The 18983-nt window shown below is 49.5% G+C and overlaps 2 protein-coding genes across 2 annotated transcripts in view; one reads left to right on the top strand and one right to left on the bottom strand.

Annotated features, from left to right (window-relative positions):
• Window positions 1-7059, bottom strand: part of LOC119977980 (lysine-rich nucleolar protein 1-like) — a 44523-nt gene extending 37464 nt beyond the window's left edge. The window contains exon 1 of the mRNA XM_038819249.1: window positions 6939-7059. The gene's annotated coding sequence lies outside the window, so the exon portion shown is untranslated. The remainder of the gene's footprint in view (window positions 1-6938) is intronic.
• iqck (IQ motif containing K) overlaps window positions 6977-18983 on the top strand; it is a 132035-nt gene continuing 120028 nt past the window's right edge. The window contains exon 1 of the mRNA XM_038819251.1: window positions 6977-7114. Within this exon, the coding sequence (XP_038675179.1) occupies window positions 7057-7114 (58 nt within the window). The 5' untranslated portion in view covers window positions 6977-7056. The remainder of the gene's footprint in view (window positions 7115-18983) is intronic.

Raw genomic sequence — 18983 nt, 5'->3', positions numbered from 1 at the left:
AACAGCTGAGCCTGTGACAAGGCTCTCAGGCAGATCCCCTGTAGGATTCCTCTTACATCCTAACCTGCTCCCTCCTCCCCTCACCTTCTAATAATAATCTTTATTCATGTCACAAGTAGGCTTATATTAACACTGCAATGAAGTTACTGTGAAAAGCCCCTAGACGCCACACTCCGGCGCCTGTTCGGGTACACAGAGGGAGAATTCAGAATGTCTAATTCACGTAACAAGCACGTCTTTCGGGACTTGTGGGAGGAAACCAGAGCAGCCAGAGGAAACCCACGCAGACACAGGAAGAACGTGCAGACTCCACACACACAGTGACCCAAGCCAGTGTTAGAAGTGAAAATATTCACACGTAGGTCGTTTTAATTTCTATCATAGTCCAGTATCAGAAAATGTCCCCCAACACCGGGAATCGAACCCGGGCTCCTGGCGCAGTGAAGAACAAAGAACAAAGAAAATTACAGCACAGGAACAGGCCCTTCGGCCCTCCCAGCCTGCGCCGATCCAGATCCTTTATCTAAACCTGTGTCCTATTTTCCAAGGTCTACTTCCCTCTGTTCCCCACCCGTTCATATACCTGTCCAGGTGCATCTTAAATGATGCTATCGTACCCGCCTCTACCACCTCCGCTGGTAAAGCGTTCCAGGCACCCACCACCCTCTGCGTAAAAAACTTTCCACGCACATCTCCCTTAAACTTTTCACCTCTCACCTTGAAATCGTGACCCCCTTGTAACTGACACCCCCACTCTTGGAAAAAGCTTGTTGCTATCCACCCTGTCCATACCTCTCATAATTTTGTGGACCTCAATGAGGTTCGCCCTCAACCTCCGTCTTTCCAACGAAAACAATCCTAATCTACTCAACCTTTCTTCATAGCTAGCACCCTCCATACCAGGCAACATCCTGGTGAACCTCCTCTGCACCCTCTCCAAGGCATCCACATCCTTCTGGTAATGTGGCAACCAGAACTGTACGCAGTATTACAAATGTGGCCAAACCAAAGTCCTATACGACTGTAACATGACCTGCCAACTCTTGTACTCAATACCCCGTCCGATGAAGGCAAGCATGCTGTATGCCTGCTTGACCACTCTATCAACCTGCGTTGCCACCTTCAGGGTACAATGGACCTGAACTCCCAGATTTCTCTGCACATCAATTTCCCCAAGACCCTTCCATTGACCATATAGTCTGCTCTTGAATTTGATCTTCCAAAATGCATCACCTCGCATTTTCCTGGATTGAACTCCATCTGCCATTTTTCTGCCCAACTCTCCTATCTATCTATATTTTGTTGTATTCTCTGACAGTCCTCCTCGCTATCTGCAACTCCACCAATCTTAGTATCATCTGCAAACTTGCTAATCAGACCACCTATACCTTCCTCCAGGTCATTTATGTAGATCACAAACAACAGTGGTCCGAGCACGGATCTCTGTGGAACACCACTGGTCATTTCTCCATTTTGAGACACTCCCTTCCATCACTACTCTCTGTCTCCTGTTGCCCAGCCAGTTCTTATCCATCTAGTTAGTACACCCTGAACCCCATACGACTTCACTTTTCCATCAACCTGCCATGGGAACCTTATCAAACGCAATGTAGAAGGTTCCGGAGTGCAAACCCCCCCCACCCTTTTCTGCTCCGCCTCTGAAACAGGGCCCACTTTACTCTCGGCATCTTCCCCGCCCATACAAACTCCGAAATTATAAAGTAAATAAATAATCTTTATTGTCGCAAGTAGGCTTACATTAACACTGCAATGGAGTTACTGTGAAATTCCCCTAGTCGCCACATTCTGGCACCTATTCGGGTACACAGAGGGAGAATTCAGTATTCTGAGCTGGTACGGGAATTGAACCCACGCTGCTGGCTTTGTTCTGCATCACAAACCAGCTGCCTAGCTCACTGAGCTAAACCAGTCCCTCCCCCACTATGCACGTACACTGCTTTCCATTTCTCTCATCTTCCATTCTCACTCCACGGTATAAATATTTCCCACTTTCTCTGTCTTATAGCTTTGACAAAGTGGCATCTGGACTCGAAACGTTAGCTCTTTTCTCTGGTAGGTTTACCAGGTTGATTCCAGGGATGGTGGGACTGTCATATGAGGAGAGATTGACTAGGTTGGGATTGTTCTAGCTGGAGTTCAGAAGAATGAGGGGGGATCTCATAGAGACTTATAAAATTCTAACAGGACTAGACAGGGTAGATGCAGGGAAGATGTTACCAATGATGGGTGTGTCCAGAACCAGGGGTCACAGCCTGAGGATTCAGGGTAAACCATTTCGGACAGAGATTTCTTCACACAAAGAGTAGTGAGCCTGTGGAATTCATTACCATGGGAAGTAGTTGATGCTAAAACTTTGAATATATTGAAGAGACGGCTGGATATAGCACTTGGGGAGAATGGGATCAAAGGCTATGGGGAGAAGGTAGGATTAGGCTATTGAGTTGGATGATCAGCCATGATCATGATGAATGGCGGAGCAGGCTCGGAAGGTCAAAAGGCCTCCTCCTGCTCCTATCTTCTACGTATCTCCCTACAGATGCTGCCAGACCTGCTGCGTTTTTCTACATTTTCTCTTTTGTTTCAGATTCCAGCATCCGCAGTAATTTGCTGTTATATTGAAGGTTGGCATGCAGGTACAGCAGGCGGTGAGGAAAGCCAATGGCATGCTGGCCTTCATAGTGAGAGGGTTTGAATACAGAAGCAGGGATGTCTTGCTGCAGTTATACAGGGCCTTGGTGAGGCCACACCTTCAATATTGTGTGCAGTTTTGGTCTCCTAGCTTGCTATTACTAAGGGTCATAGCCTAAGAATTAGGGGTAAGCCACTCAGAACTGAGATGAGGAAGAACTTCTTCTCTCAGAGATGTGAACTTGTGGAATTCTCTACCACAGAAAGCTGCTGGGGCCAGTTCGTTGGATACAGAGAAATACAGCACAGAACAGGCCCTTCGGCCCACGATGTTGCGCCGAACTTTTGTCCTAGGTTAATCAAAGAATTTTGGACAATTTTTCATGGCCAATCCACCCAACCTGCACATATATTCAAGAGGGAGCTGGACGTGGCCCTTGCGGCTAAAGGGATCAAGGGATATGGAGAGAAAACGGAAGTGGGATACTGAATTTGCATGAACAGCCAGCATCACATTGAATGTGGTGCAGGCTCGAAGGGCCGAATGGCTCCTATTTTCTATGTTTCTTCTCGATGTAAATGAGAGAAAGTATTTTGTGGGACTGAAACTTCAACACATTATAAATTAATACTGGAATAAAAATGTTTTCAATGCAAGAATATTTCTCCAAATTTATCATGTTTCAAAAATAGTGATCTGCGTCAATTCCAATGTAAAGCTTGTGGGTGATTACCGATTTGAAAGCAGCATTAAAACAGTTTACCCAGCTCCACATACAGTTGAGTTCTACGACCACTCAAAACAGTAACAGAGAGAAAAATAATTCACAGCTCTTTGGTTTCACATTTGATACTGGAAGTGTTTTTGCATGATTTGCAGAACAAACTTCCATACAAAAATAGAATCAGCCTTGAAGTTTACACAGAATGTCACAAATGATGATAAACAACACAATTGTTGTTCCACAGTCATGTTGTTCCTTAGATAATTGTTTGCCCAAAATAGAAACTGACGAGTATTATTTAAAACCAGCCGGATAGCAGGGAGCAGTGAGATGATACGGTAAGATTATTTTCATGTTTATCAACAAACTTTAGGAGTATTACACACATTTTAGATTTATATTAACTGATGCATTCTTACATGTATTAACTGTGTCTTAGTATCATGATCAAAGGCTTTAAATTTCCAAGAAACTTCAACATTCCACACCATTACCATTCAGATGTCAGCTACAGCTCAGTTGGCAGCACCTAGAAACATCCTGGGGCGTTACCATTGATCAGAAACTGGACTGGACTAGCCACATTAATACTGTGGCTACCAGGGCAGGTCAAAGGCTAGAAATCCTACAGCAAGTAACTCACCTCCTGACCCCCAAAGCTTGTCCGCCATCTACAAGGCACAAGTCATGAGTGAAATGGTATACTCACCACTTGCCTGGATGAGTGAAGCACCAACTCTGAAGAAGCTCAACACCATGCAGGACAATCAACCCACTTGATTGTTTCCCCCTTCCTCAACATTCAAACCCTCATCCACGACGAACAGTGGCAGCTGTGTGTACCATCTACAAACTGCACTGCAGTAACTCCATAAGACTCCTGAGACAGCACCTTTCAAATCCATGACCTCTAACATCTAGGACATGAGGAGCAGATACCTGGGAGCCCCACCACCTGGAGGTTCCCCTCCAAGTCACTCACTACGCTGACTTGGAAATATATCACCATTCCTTCACTGTCAATGGGGCAACATCCTGGAACTCCCTCCCTAACAGCATTGTAGGTTTACCTACACCTCAAGGACTGCAACAGTTCAAGGAGCCAACTCACCCCACCACCACCTTCTGAAGAGCAACTAGGGAAGGGCGATAAATGCTGGCTAAACCAGTGATGCCCACATCCCCGTCAATGAATTTTTAAAAACTCCCACCTCAGAATCAGAAAGTCTCACTCCAGGATCCGAGCACAATAAATCAAACAGTCGGCTACAGTACTGAGGGAGTGCTGCACTGTCAGAGGGTCAGTACTGAGGGAGTGCCGCACTGTCAGAGGGTCAGTACTGAGGGAGTGCCGCACTGTCAGAGGGTCAGTACTGAGGAAGTGCCGCACTGTCAGAGGGTCAGTACTGAGGGAGTGCCGCACTGTCAGAGGGTCAGTATTGAGGGAGTGCGGCACTGTCAGAGGGTCAGTACTGAGGGAGTGCGGCACTGTCAGAGGGTCAGTACTGAGGGAGTGCGGCACTGTCAGAGGGTCAGTACTGAGGGAGTGCGGCACTGTCAGAGGGTCAGTACTGAGGGAGTGCCGCACTGTCAGAGGGTCAGTACTGAGGGAGTGCCGCACTGTCAGAGGGTCAGTACTGAGGGAGTGCCGCACTGTCAGAGGGTCAGTACTGAGGGAGTGCCGCACTGTCAGAGGGTCAGTACTGAGGGAGTGCCGCACTGTCAGAGGGTCGGTACTGAGGGAGTGCCGCACTGTCAGAGGGTCAGTACTGAGGGAGTGCTGCACTGTCAGAGGGTCAGTACTGAGGGAGTGCCGCACTGTCAGAGGGTCAGTACTGAGGGAGTGCTGCACTGTCAGAGGGTCAGTACTGAGGGAGTGCCGCACTGTCAGAGGGTCAGTACTGAGGGAGTGCCGCACTGTCAGAGGGTCAGTACTGAGGGAAGTGCCGCACTGTCAGAGGGTCAGTACTTGAGGGAGTGCCGCACTGTCAGAGGGTCAGTACTGAGGGAATGCCGCACTGTCAGAGGGTCAGTACTGAGGGAGTGCCGCACTGTCAGAGGGTCAGTACTGAGGGAGTGCCGCACTGTCAGAGGGTCAGTACTGAGGGAGTGCCGCACTGTCAGAGGGTCAGTACTGAGGGAATGCCGCACTGTCAGAGGGTCAGTACTGAGGGAGTGCTGCACTGTCAGAGGGTCAGTACTGAGGGAGTGCCGCACTGTCAGAGCGTCAGTACTGAGGGAGTGCCGCACTGTCAGAGGGTCAGTACTGAGGGAGTGCTGCACTGTCAGAGGGTCAGTACTGAGGGAGATGCCGCACTGTCAGAGGGTCAGTACTGAGGGAGTGCCGCACTGTCAGAGGGTCAGTACTGAGGGAGTGCCGCACTGTCAGAGGGTCAGTACTGAGGGAGTGCCGCACTGTCAGAGGGTCAGTACTGAGGGAGTGCACCGCACTGTCAGAGGGTCAGTACTGAGGGAGTGCCGCACTGTCAGAGGGTCAGTACTGAGGGAGTGCCGCACTGTCAGAGGGTCAGTACTGAGGGAGTGCTGCACTGTCAGAGGGTCAGTACTGAGGGAGTGCTGCACTGTCAGAGGGTCAGTACTGAGGGAGTGCCGCACTGTCAGAGGGTCAGTACTGAGGGAGTGCTGCACTGTCAGAGGGTCAGTACTGAGGGAGTGCCGCACTGTCAGAGGGTCAGTACTGAGGGAGTGCCGCACTGTCAGAGGGCCAGTACTGAGGGAGTGCCGCTCTGTCAGAGGTTCAGTACTGAGGGAAGTGCCGCACTGTCAGAGGGTCAGTACAGAGGGAGTGCCGCACTGCCAGAGGGTCAGTACTGAGGGAGTGCTGCACTGTCAGAGGGTCAGTACTGAGGGAGTGCTGCACTGTCAGAGGGTCAGTACTGAGGGAGTGCCGCACTGTCAGAGGGTCAGTACTGAGGGAGTGCTGCACTGTCAGAGGGTCAGTACTGAGGGAGTGCTGCACTGTCAGAGGGTCAGTACTGAGGGAGTGCCGCACTGTCAGAGGGTCAGTACTGAGGGAGTGCCGCACTGTCAGAGGGGTCAGTACTGAGGGAGTGCCGCACTGTCAGAGGGTCAGTACTGAGGGAGTGCCGCACTGTCAGAGGGTCAGTACTGAGGGAGTGCTGCACTGTCAGAGGATCAGTACTGAGGGAGTGCTGCACTGTCAGAGGGTCAGTACTGAGGGAGTGCCACACTGTGGGAGGGTCAGTACTGAGGGAGCGCTGCACTGTCAGAGGGTCAGCACTGAGGGAGTGCTGCACTGTCAGAGGGTCAGTACTGAGGGAGTGCCGCACTGTCAGAGGGTCAGTACTGAGGGAGTGCCGCACTGTCAGAGGTCAGTACTGAGGGAGCGCTGCACTGTCAGAGGGTCAGTACTGAGGGAGCGCTGCTGTCACAGAGGGTGGGTTCTGAGGTTTATAAACTTTAATCTTTAACCACTTGCGGCTCCTTCCCGGTCATTCTGAGCTGCAGGTTCTCCCAATGCGGTGTCGCTGGGGTTTATTTCCCTTGGGGACCGCGCTCGCTCCCCGCCGCCGCTGCTCTCACCTGTGTGCCGGAGTCTGGGGAAGGATCAGGCTTCTCCCGCTCGGTCCAGGCCCGGCCGGAAGTGAAACCCTCGCTCTTTCACCCCTAGCGCCGCTTCCGGTTCCGTCTCTTAGCAACCATGGCCAAGCTGATCGGCAAGAAGGTGCAGAGGAGCTTGTGGGAGGAGATTTGTGCAGGTGGGAGCGGGAATACCGGGAATCCCAGCGGGGCTGGAGCGGCATACCGGGAATCCCAGCGGGGCTGGAGCGGCATACCGGGAATACCGGGAACCCAGCAGGGCAGGAGTGGAAAACCCGGAAAGCCCAATGTGATGGGGCGGAAAGCCCGGGATTCCCTGCGGGATAGAAGCGGAAAACCCAGGAATCGCGGAAACCCTAGCGCAATAGGAGCAGAAAACTGGGATAACCCAGCGATCCCGGAAAACGCGGCCTGACTCTCTGTGTGCCCCTCCTCCCCCCCCCCCCCCCCCGGGCCAGCCCCCCCCCCCCCCCCCCCCGGGCCAGCCCCCTCCTCCCCCCCCGGGCCAGCCCCCTCCTCCCCCCCCCGGGCCAGCCCCCTCCTCCCCCCCCCCGGGCCAGCCCCCTCCTCCCCCCCCCCGGGCCAGCCCCCTCCTCCCCCCCCCCCTCCCCCCCCCCCGGGCCAGCCCCCTCCTCCCCCCCCCCCCCCCGGGCCCGCCCCCTCCCCCCCCCCGGGCCAGCCCCCTCCCCCCCCCCCCCGGGCCAGCCCCCTCCCCCCCACCCCGGCCAGCCCCCCCCCCCGGGCCAGCCCCCCCCCCCCCACCCCGGGCCAGCCCCTCCCCCTGGGCCAGCCCCCCCCCTCCCCCCCCCCCCCCCCGGCCAGCCCCCTCCCCCCCCCCCCCCCCGGCCAGCCCCCCCCCGGGCCAGCCCTCCCCCCCCCCCCGGCCAGCCCCCCCCCCCCCCCCGGGCCAGCCCCCTCCCCCCCCCCCCGGGCCAGCCCCCTCCCCCGGGCCAGCCCCCCCCGGGCCAGCCCTCTCCCCTCCCCCCCCGGGCCAGCCCCCTCCCCTCCCCCCCCCCCCCCCTCCCCCCCCGGGCCAGCCCCCGTCCCCTCCCCCCCCCCCCCCCCCGGGCCAGCCCCCTCTCCTCCCCCCCCCCCCCCCCTCGGGCCAGCCCCCTCCCCTCCCCCCCCCCCGGGCCAGCCCCCCCCCGGGCCAGCCCCCCCCCCCCGGGCCAGCCCCCTCCCCCCCCCGGGCCAGCCCCCTCCCCCCCCCCGGGCCAGCCCCCTCCCCCCCCCCGGGCCAGCCCCCTCCCCCCCCCCGGGCCAGCCCCCTCCCCCCCCCCGGGCCAGCCCCCTCCCCCGGGCCAGCCCCCCCCCCCCCGGGCCAGCCCCCCCCCCCCCCGGGCCAGCCCCCCCCCCCCCGGCCAGCCCCCCCCCCCCCCCCCCCCCGGGCCAGCCCCCTCCCCCCCCCCCCCCGGGCCCCCCCCCCCCTCCCCCCCCCCCCCGGGCCAGCCCCCCCCCCCCCCCGGGCCAGCCCCCCCCCCCCCCCCGGGCCAGCCCCCCCCCCCCCCCCCCCCCCCCCCCCCCCCCCCCCCGGGCCAGCTGCCATGGGGTGATCTGAGGTGACATGGTGGTTACATGGGGGCTTTGGGATAACAAGGGAGATCTAAGAGGGTATGGGCTCGCCTTCAGGGGGCCATTAAACATTATTGCGAGCTGGGAGACTGTTTTGGGGAACCTTCTAACTGCTTGCCTCCACACCCACACTCTTTATGCCCCACAGCACGGCTCACAAACTGTTCTTTGATTTGACCCTGATGTTAAAGACCCAAATGGTGTGTGAAATCAAACATGGGGCAGTGGGAAGTTAATGAACCATGAACGTGCGCGGGTTGGATTTTCCTGAGCCCGGAAACTTGTATCAAGATTATTGAAAGGTGTTTAATTTTGAAACTTATATTCATTGCTATTATTGTAGTTTTGCTTTCGTGCACATGTGTGTTGCTTTGCTTTGTGGCTGGCAGGTGTTGGTGTTGGACATGGGAAGTCTCGATGCAAGAGCTGTTTTATGTTTGACATTGATTAGAGAGCAACCAGAGGGCAAGATAAACTTGTTTACCCAGGGTTATGAGGCAGTGGAATTACATTCTACAGTTGGTGTTTGAAGCAATATTCAAGAGTTGTTTGGTTAGGGAGATAGAACGAAAAGGGTCAAACGACTATGGGTACAGAGTGGGCAATTGTGTTTGGAGCTATTTTCTTACGTGGTGGGTGAACATTAGCATGGTCTGGTTGAGTTGGATGGTCCGTGTTTGTGTTCCGACTTAACTTATAGTCGCAAAATTGTCAGCAAACAAATTATCCAACTTTTTGCAGCAAATCCTTTTTGAATTGCCATGTTTGTTCTCCACGCAACTCACTATATAACATAAGAACTAGGAGCAGGAGTAGGCCATCTGGCCCCTCGAGCTTGCTCCGCCATTCAATGAGATCATGGCTGATCTTTTGTGGACTCAGCTCCACTTTCCGGCCTAAACACCATAACCCTTAATCCCTTTATTCTTCAAATTAAATTAGAAATTATCATCTTTACCTCTTCCAGTCTGTAATGCTCAGTCTATTCGATGCCTAGGTCCCAGATTATACACCCAATATCCAGAACTGGCCCAACATTAACCAGAAAAAAAGCAAAATACTGTGGATACTGGAAATAAAAAATAATGAATTTAGAGTACTCAATTATTTTTTTCCAATTAAGAGCCAATTTAGTGTGGTCAATCCACCTAACCTGCACATATTTGGGTTGTGGTGGTGAGACCCCAAAGACACGGGGAGAACGTGCAAACTCCACACAGACAGTGACCTCGGACTGGGATCGAACACGGGTCCCCGATGCCATGAGGCAGCAGTACTGACCACTGCTCCACCATGCCGCGCTAGGGATGCTGGAAATCTGAAATTAAAACAAAAAATGCTGAACAGAAATCTTAGCAGGTCTGCCAACGTCTGTGGAGAGAAACAGAATTTACGTTTTGGATCTAAGTCATCCTTTGACAGAACTCTGTTTCTCTCCACAGATGTTTCCAGACCTGCTAAGTTTATTCAGCCTTTTCTGTTTTTACAAGCTCCAGACCTAAAACTAATTACAGCCTGTTGTTCCCATTCCGAGCCCAAACATATAATTATCTATTGCCATGTTAAAATTATGAAGGGAATAGATAGGATAGATGCGGGCAGGTTGTTTCCACTGGCGGGTGAAAGCAGAACTAGGGGACATAGCCTCAAAATAAGGGGAAGTAGATTTAGGACTGAGTTTAGGAGGAACTTCTTCACCCAAAAGGTTGTGAATCTATGGAATTCCTTGCCCAGTGAAGCAGTTGAGGCTCCTTCATTAAATGTTTTTAAGGTAAAGATAGATAGCTTTTTGAAGAATAAAGGGATTAAGGGTTATGGTGTTCGGGCCGGAAAGTGGAGCTGAGTCCACAAAAGATCAGCCATGATCTCATTGAATGGCGGAGCAGGCTCGAGGGGCCAAATGGCCTACTCCTGCTCCTAGTTCTTATGTTCTTATGTCTGCTGCAACTGCCCCATGTACCCCTGCCTGCCAAATCTACCAGATATCACTGGCTTCAGGAAACATAAAATAAACTAAAAATAAATCAGTAATACTGCAGGAAAAAGAAAATCCTAAATAGAGTCATACAGCACTGAAAAGGCCCTTCGGCCCATCGAGTCTGCACTGATCAATGTGGGCCAGGGTGGCAGCTTTCCTTCTTTAAAGGGGCATTTGTGAACCAGATGGGGTTTGACAACAATCGAGAATAGTTTCACGATCACTGTCACTGATACCAGATTTAGAATTCTAGGTTTATCAAATTGAATTTAAATTTCAGCAGCTTTCATGGTACTTCTGAACCCATGTCCCGGCAACATTAGCCTGGGATCACTAATCACTACACCAGCATCTCCATAAACAGTTTCTGGGAAATGTTCCACAAACATCAATGATATAAATGAGTGGCGTTGAGGCAGAGATCCGCCAGAATATCACTGAATGGCGGAACAGGCGCAAAGTGCTGATTGGAACAAGAGTAAGCCAATCATGAGAATTTTCATCCACCTCTAGATAGATTTCAAATTGTGTCTGACTTTTAATTTAAATTCTGTAATGAGGCTGAAATAATAATATTTATGAAAATTAGAACAAAATATGTATAGACACATTGGTGCGAATCTCCAATGTCGATTCAAAGTGCTCCTGCCAGTGTGAAAATGGGCGTATTTCCTGCTGACACTGTGAGCACTGCTCAGGTGTCGATCAGCGGCACCTAGAAACTTTTTTTGACAGGGTTGGATATTTCAGTGGACTTGAGCGGTAGGGGCCTGAACTTGCTGACAGATCCCGCCTCCACCTCTGAATAATCTTGCAGCCACTGATCCCCCCTCCCCAAATCGCTGACAGGCACCCCCCCCCCCCCCCCCCCCCCCCCCCATACACACCCATAAGTGAGTGACATCATGTTATGGGCTCGGCAGATCCCCCCCCCCCCCCCTCTTTTCAGGCCGCCTCAAAGGAGCGATTGCCATTGTTTGTTTTTAAAGCTCTGCAGGGGTCCATTAACTCTGAAGTGCTTTTTCTTTTGAGCAGGTGCTGTTTCTAACCACTGTTGATTTAAAGAGGCTATTCCTAGAGCTTCCTAGAAAGACGAGGTGCGGGAGTTAGAAAGAACACCTGCTCGACAAAGGAAGCACTTCAGAGTTAATCGACCCTTGCAGAGCTATAAAAACAAACAATGGTTTCCCACCTTTGAAAATGCCTGGACCTATCAATCAAGAGGCATGTAAAAGACAATTGTCGGTGAAATTGAATTTAAACAATACAGCCCAAAGCTTTTAGACCCCTAAACATGCCCAGAGACTTGAAAAAGTTAAAGGGGAACAAAATTAACTGTAAAAAAGTACTTCAAAAGCTTCCAAAACATTATAAAGTGAAGGCTTTCACCTTCTGACAGATCTTTGAACTTGGCATGTCAGGAGAGACATCAAAAGGTTCCAATGTATCAGAGGAAAGACTTTAAAGCAGAATGTTACATGCTGAAATACAGTTCAGTGGCTTTCAAAGCAACAGACGGAAATGCTGCCACACAGCCCCGGGAAAGATCCCCCGGCTTGAGCCCCTCCAGACCAGCCGTAGCTTCCCCCCCCCCCCCCCCCCCCCCCACCCCCCACCCACAACTCCCCTGAAGGACCCACTCAGCACCCTGGAGGCAAGTGTAGAGAGAGTACTCGTCCTCTTGCCCCTCCCCTTAGAATGCAAGACGCCAGGTCCCTGCTCATCAGGTCCTGCACCAATTCATGCCAGCGGGACTCCTGGCTGATGGGTGGTGCATACTAGGAGGCTGGTGAATTGGGCTTCCTGGGTGGCATGGTAGCACAGTGGTTAGCACAGTCGCTTCACAGCACCAGGACACCAGGTTTAATTCCCGGCTTGGGTCGCTGTCTGCACGTTCTACCCGTGGGTTTTCTTCGGGTTCTGCGGTTTCCTCCCACAAGTCCGAAAGACGTGCTGTTAGGTGAATTAGACATTCTGATTTCTCCCTCTGTGTACCCGAACAGGCGCGGAATGTGGCGACTAGGGGATTTTCATAGTAACTTAATTGCAGTGTTAATGTAAACCTACGTGTGACACTAATAAAGATTATTATTATTATTATTATTATTAATGATATTGAAATTAAGTTAAATGAAGAGTTGGCATGTTCCTGCGTGCTCTGGGTGAGAACCTTGTCGGAACTGAGTGGGATAGTGTAAGTAATTGGAGGAGCCAGGTCTGTAGCCAGACATTTTGGCTAAAGGATTTTCTAACAAAGATAGAAGGATGTGCAGGCTGTGCCTGAAAGGGTTTTTCTCTCTCTCTCTCTTTTTCTCTCTCTCTCTTTTTCTCTCTCTCTCTTTTTCTCTCTCTCTTTATTTTTCTCTCTCTCTTTTTCTCTCTTTCTCTCCAGAAGGAACAATGGGAAGGGGTTCTTTGTCAGCGATCACTCATGAACGAGTACAATTGTCCGCCAATGTCCATGGGTTTTTGCGTAGCTGATGAGCCCGATCCTAAGAACTGCATCTTCTAGAAGGTGGGATCGGTCCTTGGACATTAAGCCATGTCTATTCCTTTCTCAGGTTCATTTTCCACCCCTTTTACTGCCGAGTATCCTCGAAGAATTGTATCCTTTCAGTCAGGAGGTTCCTCCAAGTAGGTCTCTCCTGAGCATGGGTCTCCCTGGCATTGAGAAAGTGTTGTCTTTTTTTTAGATAAGCCCTCAGGGTATCTTCAAAGCGTTTGCTTTGTCTTCATCTTGTTTGGGATCCGCCCTTGAAAATGAAATGAAATAAAAGTCGCTTAGTGTCACAAGTAGGCTTCAAATGAAGTTACTGCCACATTCCGGCGCCTGTTCAGGGAGGCTGGTATGAGAATTGAACCACGCTGCTGGCCTGCCTTGGTGTGCTTTAAAAGCCAGCTTTTTAGCCCTGTGCTAAACCAGCCCCTTCAGCTGGGCAAAGAGGATTTGCTTTGGAAGTCGGGACTCTGACATCCTAAGCACATGGCCGGCGCAGCAAATTTAGATGATCATCATAGTTATCATAGAATTTATAGTGCAGAAGGAGGCTATTCGGCCCATCGAGTCTGCACCGGCTCTTGGAAAGAGCACTCTACCTAAGCCCACACCCCCACCCTATCCCTGTAACCCAGTAACCCCACCCAACCCAACCCAATCTTTTTGGTCACTAAGGGCAATTTAGCATGGCCAATCCACATAACCTACGCATTTTTGGACTGTGGGAGGAAACTGGAGCACCCGGAGGAAACCCACGTAGACACTGGGAGAAAGTGCACACTCCACACAGACAGTGACCCAAGCCAGGAATTGAACCTCGGACTCTGGAGCTGTGAAACAACTGTGCTAACCACTATGCTACCGTGCCCCCCCCCCCCCCCCCCCCCCAACCCCCCGTGCTCTTGGCTCCTTCAAGGACACTGACGTTCGTACACCTGTCCTCCCATATGATCCGTTGAATCCGTCTCAGACAGCGTTGATGGTACCTCTCCAGGACCTTTCGGGGTACCTGTAAGAAAGATATTTGAGTTTTATTTGTTAATCTGCCTAATTAGTTCTTTATAGTACCTCATACCTTGGTACAAAAAGCATGATCATCCTTGAAATAGTTTTGAACTCAACTGTGGCCTTCAGTCAAGAGTATAAAAATGGATATTTTTTTCTATATGTGGTTATTAGATGTTGGCATCACTGGATAGGTCAGCATTTATTGCCCAAAGCCTAACTCCATTGAGAAAGTGGTGTTGAGCTACCTCCTTGAACCGCTGCAGTTTTGTGATGTAGGGACACTGTACAGGGAGGGAGTTCCAGAATGAATGAATGAATGACAATAAATTTCCATGTCAGGATGAGGGTGGCTTGAAGGGGAACTTGCTTGAGCCTCCCACTTTTGTTGGGTTTGGAAGCTGTCACAGGAGCTTTGACAAGTTGTTGCAGTACATCTTTTAAATGGTACTGTGCACCAATTGTGGAGGGAGAGACTATTAAGGTGGTGGATGGGGTGCCGATCAAGCTGGCTACTTTATCCTGGATAGTGTGAATTTCTTAAGTGTCATTGGAGCTGCACTCATCCAGCCAGGCAAGTGTAGAGTGTTTCATCACACTCCTGATTTGTGCCTTTTAGATGGCGGACAGGCTTTGGGGAGTCAGCAGGTGAGTTACTAAACCACAGAATTCCCAGTCTCTGACCTTGTAGCCACAGTTAAGTTACAGTTAGGTTTCTGGTCTGTGGTAACCCCAGGATGTTGATGGTGGGGAGGGATTCAGTGATTGGCATTTTTGATTAGTAACGGTTGAGCTGTACTGTGGTAACATTGAGTGAGAAGAGTTAAATAATCGTTTCATATCTGGAAATGGAATAGCAGAAGGGCAGATTGGGAAGGTGATTTTTTAAAGATGGATCTGAGGCAGGGGAAGTTTGGAGAACTGTCCACCTTGTTTTGGAAAGAGAACTGGGAGGACTCACTTCAGGCAAGAATAATGCATGAAAAGTTAACTGATAGAATAATGGAAGAATGTTACAAAAATTGTGTCCTAACAATTGCCATTGTTAATGTGCTGTTAATGCATCTACCCACTGGCAGGTATTTTTCTTCTTGCTGCAATGTTAAGGCTGGATGAACAATAAGAAACATACTATACTGAGATGGTGTGGGAGGATTTCATTTTTATGATATTTATGTGAAGTTCTTCACATTGAGAGATGAATCCCAGGCGTGTTTCAAATGGAGCTGTTATATAAAAGGGGCTTTATGTCATAGCTCTGCCTTACATATGGAGCAAGAAAGGCTTATTTAACTAAAAGAATTGCTGATTTTCATTGACTCTGCGATGGTAACAAAAAAGCTTGGAATTGACTTTACCTGCAGACCTTTGAATTCCAACTTCAGGGTCAAATGTTCATCACACGCCGGCAGGCACTGTATGGGAAACAGTTACTCAGTGATTTTCCCAGAGTGTCCAACTGAAAATGGCCAAAGGGTGGAGTTGTCAAGTAAAAGGTTAACATCAGAACATACATGATGCTGATATAATAATGATGTCAGATTACATGATGGAGAAGTAAGAGGGATTTGGAAGGAGGGGAAGCTCCAACTTTATGTAGACGTCCCAAACATTTCTGCAAATAAAGAGTAATGGTTTTGAGAAACTACAGATTTGAGCAGCATACTTCAGGAGAACAGACAATCCCCAAAACCCCAATCTTAAACACCAAAACACAACAAAACATGGTGATAGTGAGTTAAAGATCCAGCAAACCTTAAACAAGAAACTACAGGGCTGGCAAGAAAAGAGATCTTCGAAGGAAGGACAAAGCAAAGACTCACCAAGGTGAAAGATGTCAATGGGGTAACCGATGGAAGTGGAGGCACAGACTCGGAGAGCAGGCAGCACTGATCACAGGCCAGAGGCAGCATGCAGTAGCACAGACTCAGGAACAATTTCAGGGATTAGCAGAAGCATGCAAACCACATTACAATCTCCAAACCATTTCAGATTGCAGAAAATCACAGCAGGCCCAGAATTAGGACAACTGAAGAAAAAGGTTCACGAGGTACAGAACACCTTCGTGATTGCACAAAAAGATCAGAAAGACCAGATCAGTACACTATTTTACAATTGGGTCTCTCGCGAAGGACCTGAAAGCATGGTAGGGGATTGGTGAGTCTTCAACTTCTTACGAAGAAGTCCTGCAAGCTTTCGACTTTTATTCCAGCATCTGTCAGAATTTAATAAATCAGCTGAAAAGCGGAAGTTAGGGCACAAAGTCCTGCCGCGTGGCACAGTGCTGACTCCGCTATGTGCCACTGCACCTAGTCTCTGGAATGGACAATTCCACCTAACATTTTTTTCAATCATGAACATAGTTTTAGAATGCTATCCCCACCACCCAGGAAAAAGCATATAAAGTGGCAAAGATTGCTGGGAGACTAGAGGACTGGGAAATCTTTAGGGGGCAACAGAAAGCTACTAAAAAAGCTATAAAGAAGAGTAAGATAGAGTATGAGAGTAAACTTGCTCAGAATATAAAAACCGGCAGTAAAAGTTTTTACAAATATATAAAACAAAAAAGAGTGGCTAAGGTAAATATTGGTCCTTTAGAGAGGATGAGAAGGGAGTTTTAATAATGGGAGATGAGGAAATGGCTGAGGAACTGAACAGGTTTTTTGGGTCGGTCTTCACAGTGGAAGACACAAATAAAATGCCAGCGACTGATAGAAATGAGGCTATGGCAGGTGGGGCCCTTGAGAGGATTGTTATTACTAAGGAGGTAGTGATGGGCAAGCTAATGGGGCTAAAGATAGACAAGTCTCCTGGCCCTGATGGAATGCACCCCAGAGTGCTAAAAGAGATGGCTAGGGAAATTGCAGATGCACTAATGATGATTTACCAAAATTCACTAGACTCTGGGGTGGTCCCGGTGGATTGGAAATTAGCAAATGTGATACCACTGTTTAAAAAAGGAGGTAGGCAGAGAGTAGGAAATTGTAGGCCAGTGAGCTTAACTTCGGTAGTAGGGAAGATGCTGGAATCTATCATCAAGGAAGAAATAGCGAGGCATCTGGATAGAAATTGTCCCATTGGGCAGACGCAGCATGGGTTCATAAAGGGCAGGTCATGCCTAACTAATTTAGTGGAATTTTTTGAGGACATTACCAGTGCAGTAGATAATGGGGAGCCAATGGATGTGGTATATCTGGATTTCCAGAAAGCCTTTGACAAGGTGCCACACAAAAGGTTGCTGCATAAGACAAAGATGCATGGCATTAAGGGTAAAGTAGTAGCATGGATAGAGGATTGGTTAATTAATAGAAAGCAAAGAGTGGGGATTAATGGGTGTTTCTCTGGTTGGCAATCAGTAGCTAGTGGTGTCACTCAGGGATCCGTGTTGGGCCCACAATTGTTCACAATTTACATAGATGATTTGGAGTTGGGGACCAAGGGCAATGTGTCCAAGTTTGCAGATGACACTAAGATGAGTGGTAAAGCAAAAAGTGCAGAGGATACTGGAAGTCTGCAGAGGTTTTTGGATAGGTTAAGTGAATGGGCTATGGTCTGGCAGATGGAATACAATGTTGACAAATGTGAGGTTATCCATTTTGGTAGGAATAACAGCAAACAGGATTGCTGTGCAGAGAGACCTGGGTGTGCTAGTGCATGAGTCACAGAAGGTTGGTTTACAGGTGCAACAGGTGATTAAGAAGGCAAATGGAATTTTGTCCTTCATTGCTAGAGGGATGGAGTTTAAGAGTAGGGAGGTTATGTTGCAATTGTATAAGGTGTTAGTGAGGCCACACCTGGAGTATTGTGTTCAGTTTTTGTCTCCTTACTTGAGAAAGGACATACTGGCACTGGAGGGTGTGCAGAGGAGATTCACTAGGTTAATCCCAGATCTGAAGGGGTTGGATTATGAGGAGAGGTTGAGTAGACTGGGACTGTACTCGTTGGAATTTAGAAGGATGAGGGGGGATCTTATAGAAACATTTAAAATTATGAAGGGAATAGATAGGATAGATGTGGGCAGGTTGTTTCCACTGGCGGGTGAAAGCAGAACTAGGGGACATAGCCTCAAAATAAGGGGAAGTAGATTTAGGACTGAGTTTAGGAGGAACTTCTTCACCCAAAGGGTTGTGAATCTATGGAATTCCTTGCCCAGTGAAGCAGTTGCGGCTTCTTCATTACATGTTTTTAAGGTAAAGATAGATAGTTTTTTGAAGAATAAAGGGATTAAGGGTTATGGTGTTCGGGCCGGAAAGTGGAGCTGAGTCCACAAAAGATCAGCCATGATCTCATTGAATGGCGGAGCAGGCTCGAGGGGCCAGATGGCCTACTCCTGCTCCTAGTTCTTATGTTCTTATGTTAGATGATACTCAGGTTGATTGAGGCCACTTTTTTTTAACTTGTCAAAACCTGATTCTTTAGGAAAATTATCTGACAAGGTTAAGAGCATCGAGGGATTGGTTACTTTACTATTCCCCCCCGCCCCCACGCTGTATAAAACAAATAAGCTTTCCCATTTCAAATGTGGTAATTTGGTATTAATTTCTCAGATTAATTGGCATTCCCCCACTGACCCCCTCATTAGAGTTGTGTTACTGTGAGCCTCCCCTTCATGAATAATTGCGTTGATATATGTTATGCGCATATTGGAATTGTGGTCCTGGTTTAATTAGAATATAAAGTAGTATGACCGACTGTATAATGAATTGTAACCTTTCTGAATAAAGCAGGCCGTCTTGCACAAGACAAGTATACGGCAACATCCCAGATTGGCAATTGTTACTGACAGTTCTGGTTAAATGCCTACAAGGGGCAGTAATTTATAATTTCAATGTCCTAATTGTCAGATCAGTTTTTAATCAAAGCTAGAGGTCATGGGTGAGAATAACAGGTTTAAAAACCTTGGGCACTGGAATTGCTTCCAGGAAAGCTACAGCATATGTAGCATCACAATCCGCAATTAATATTTTTTCTAGTG

Source organism: Scyliorhinus canicula, chromosome 15, assembly GCF_902713615.1.
Source record: "Scyliorhinus canicula chromosome 15, sScyCan1.1, whole genome shotgun sequence".
NCBI lineage: Eukaryota > Metazoa > Chordata > Chondrichthyes > Carcharhiniformes > Scyliorhinidae > Scyliorhinus > Scyliorhinus canicula.
The sequence above is the reverse complement of the archived record's forward strand: the minus strand, read 5'-3'. Positions and strand labels throughout refer to the sequence as shown.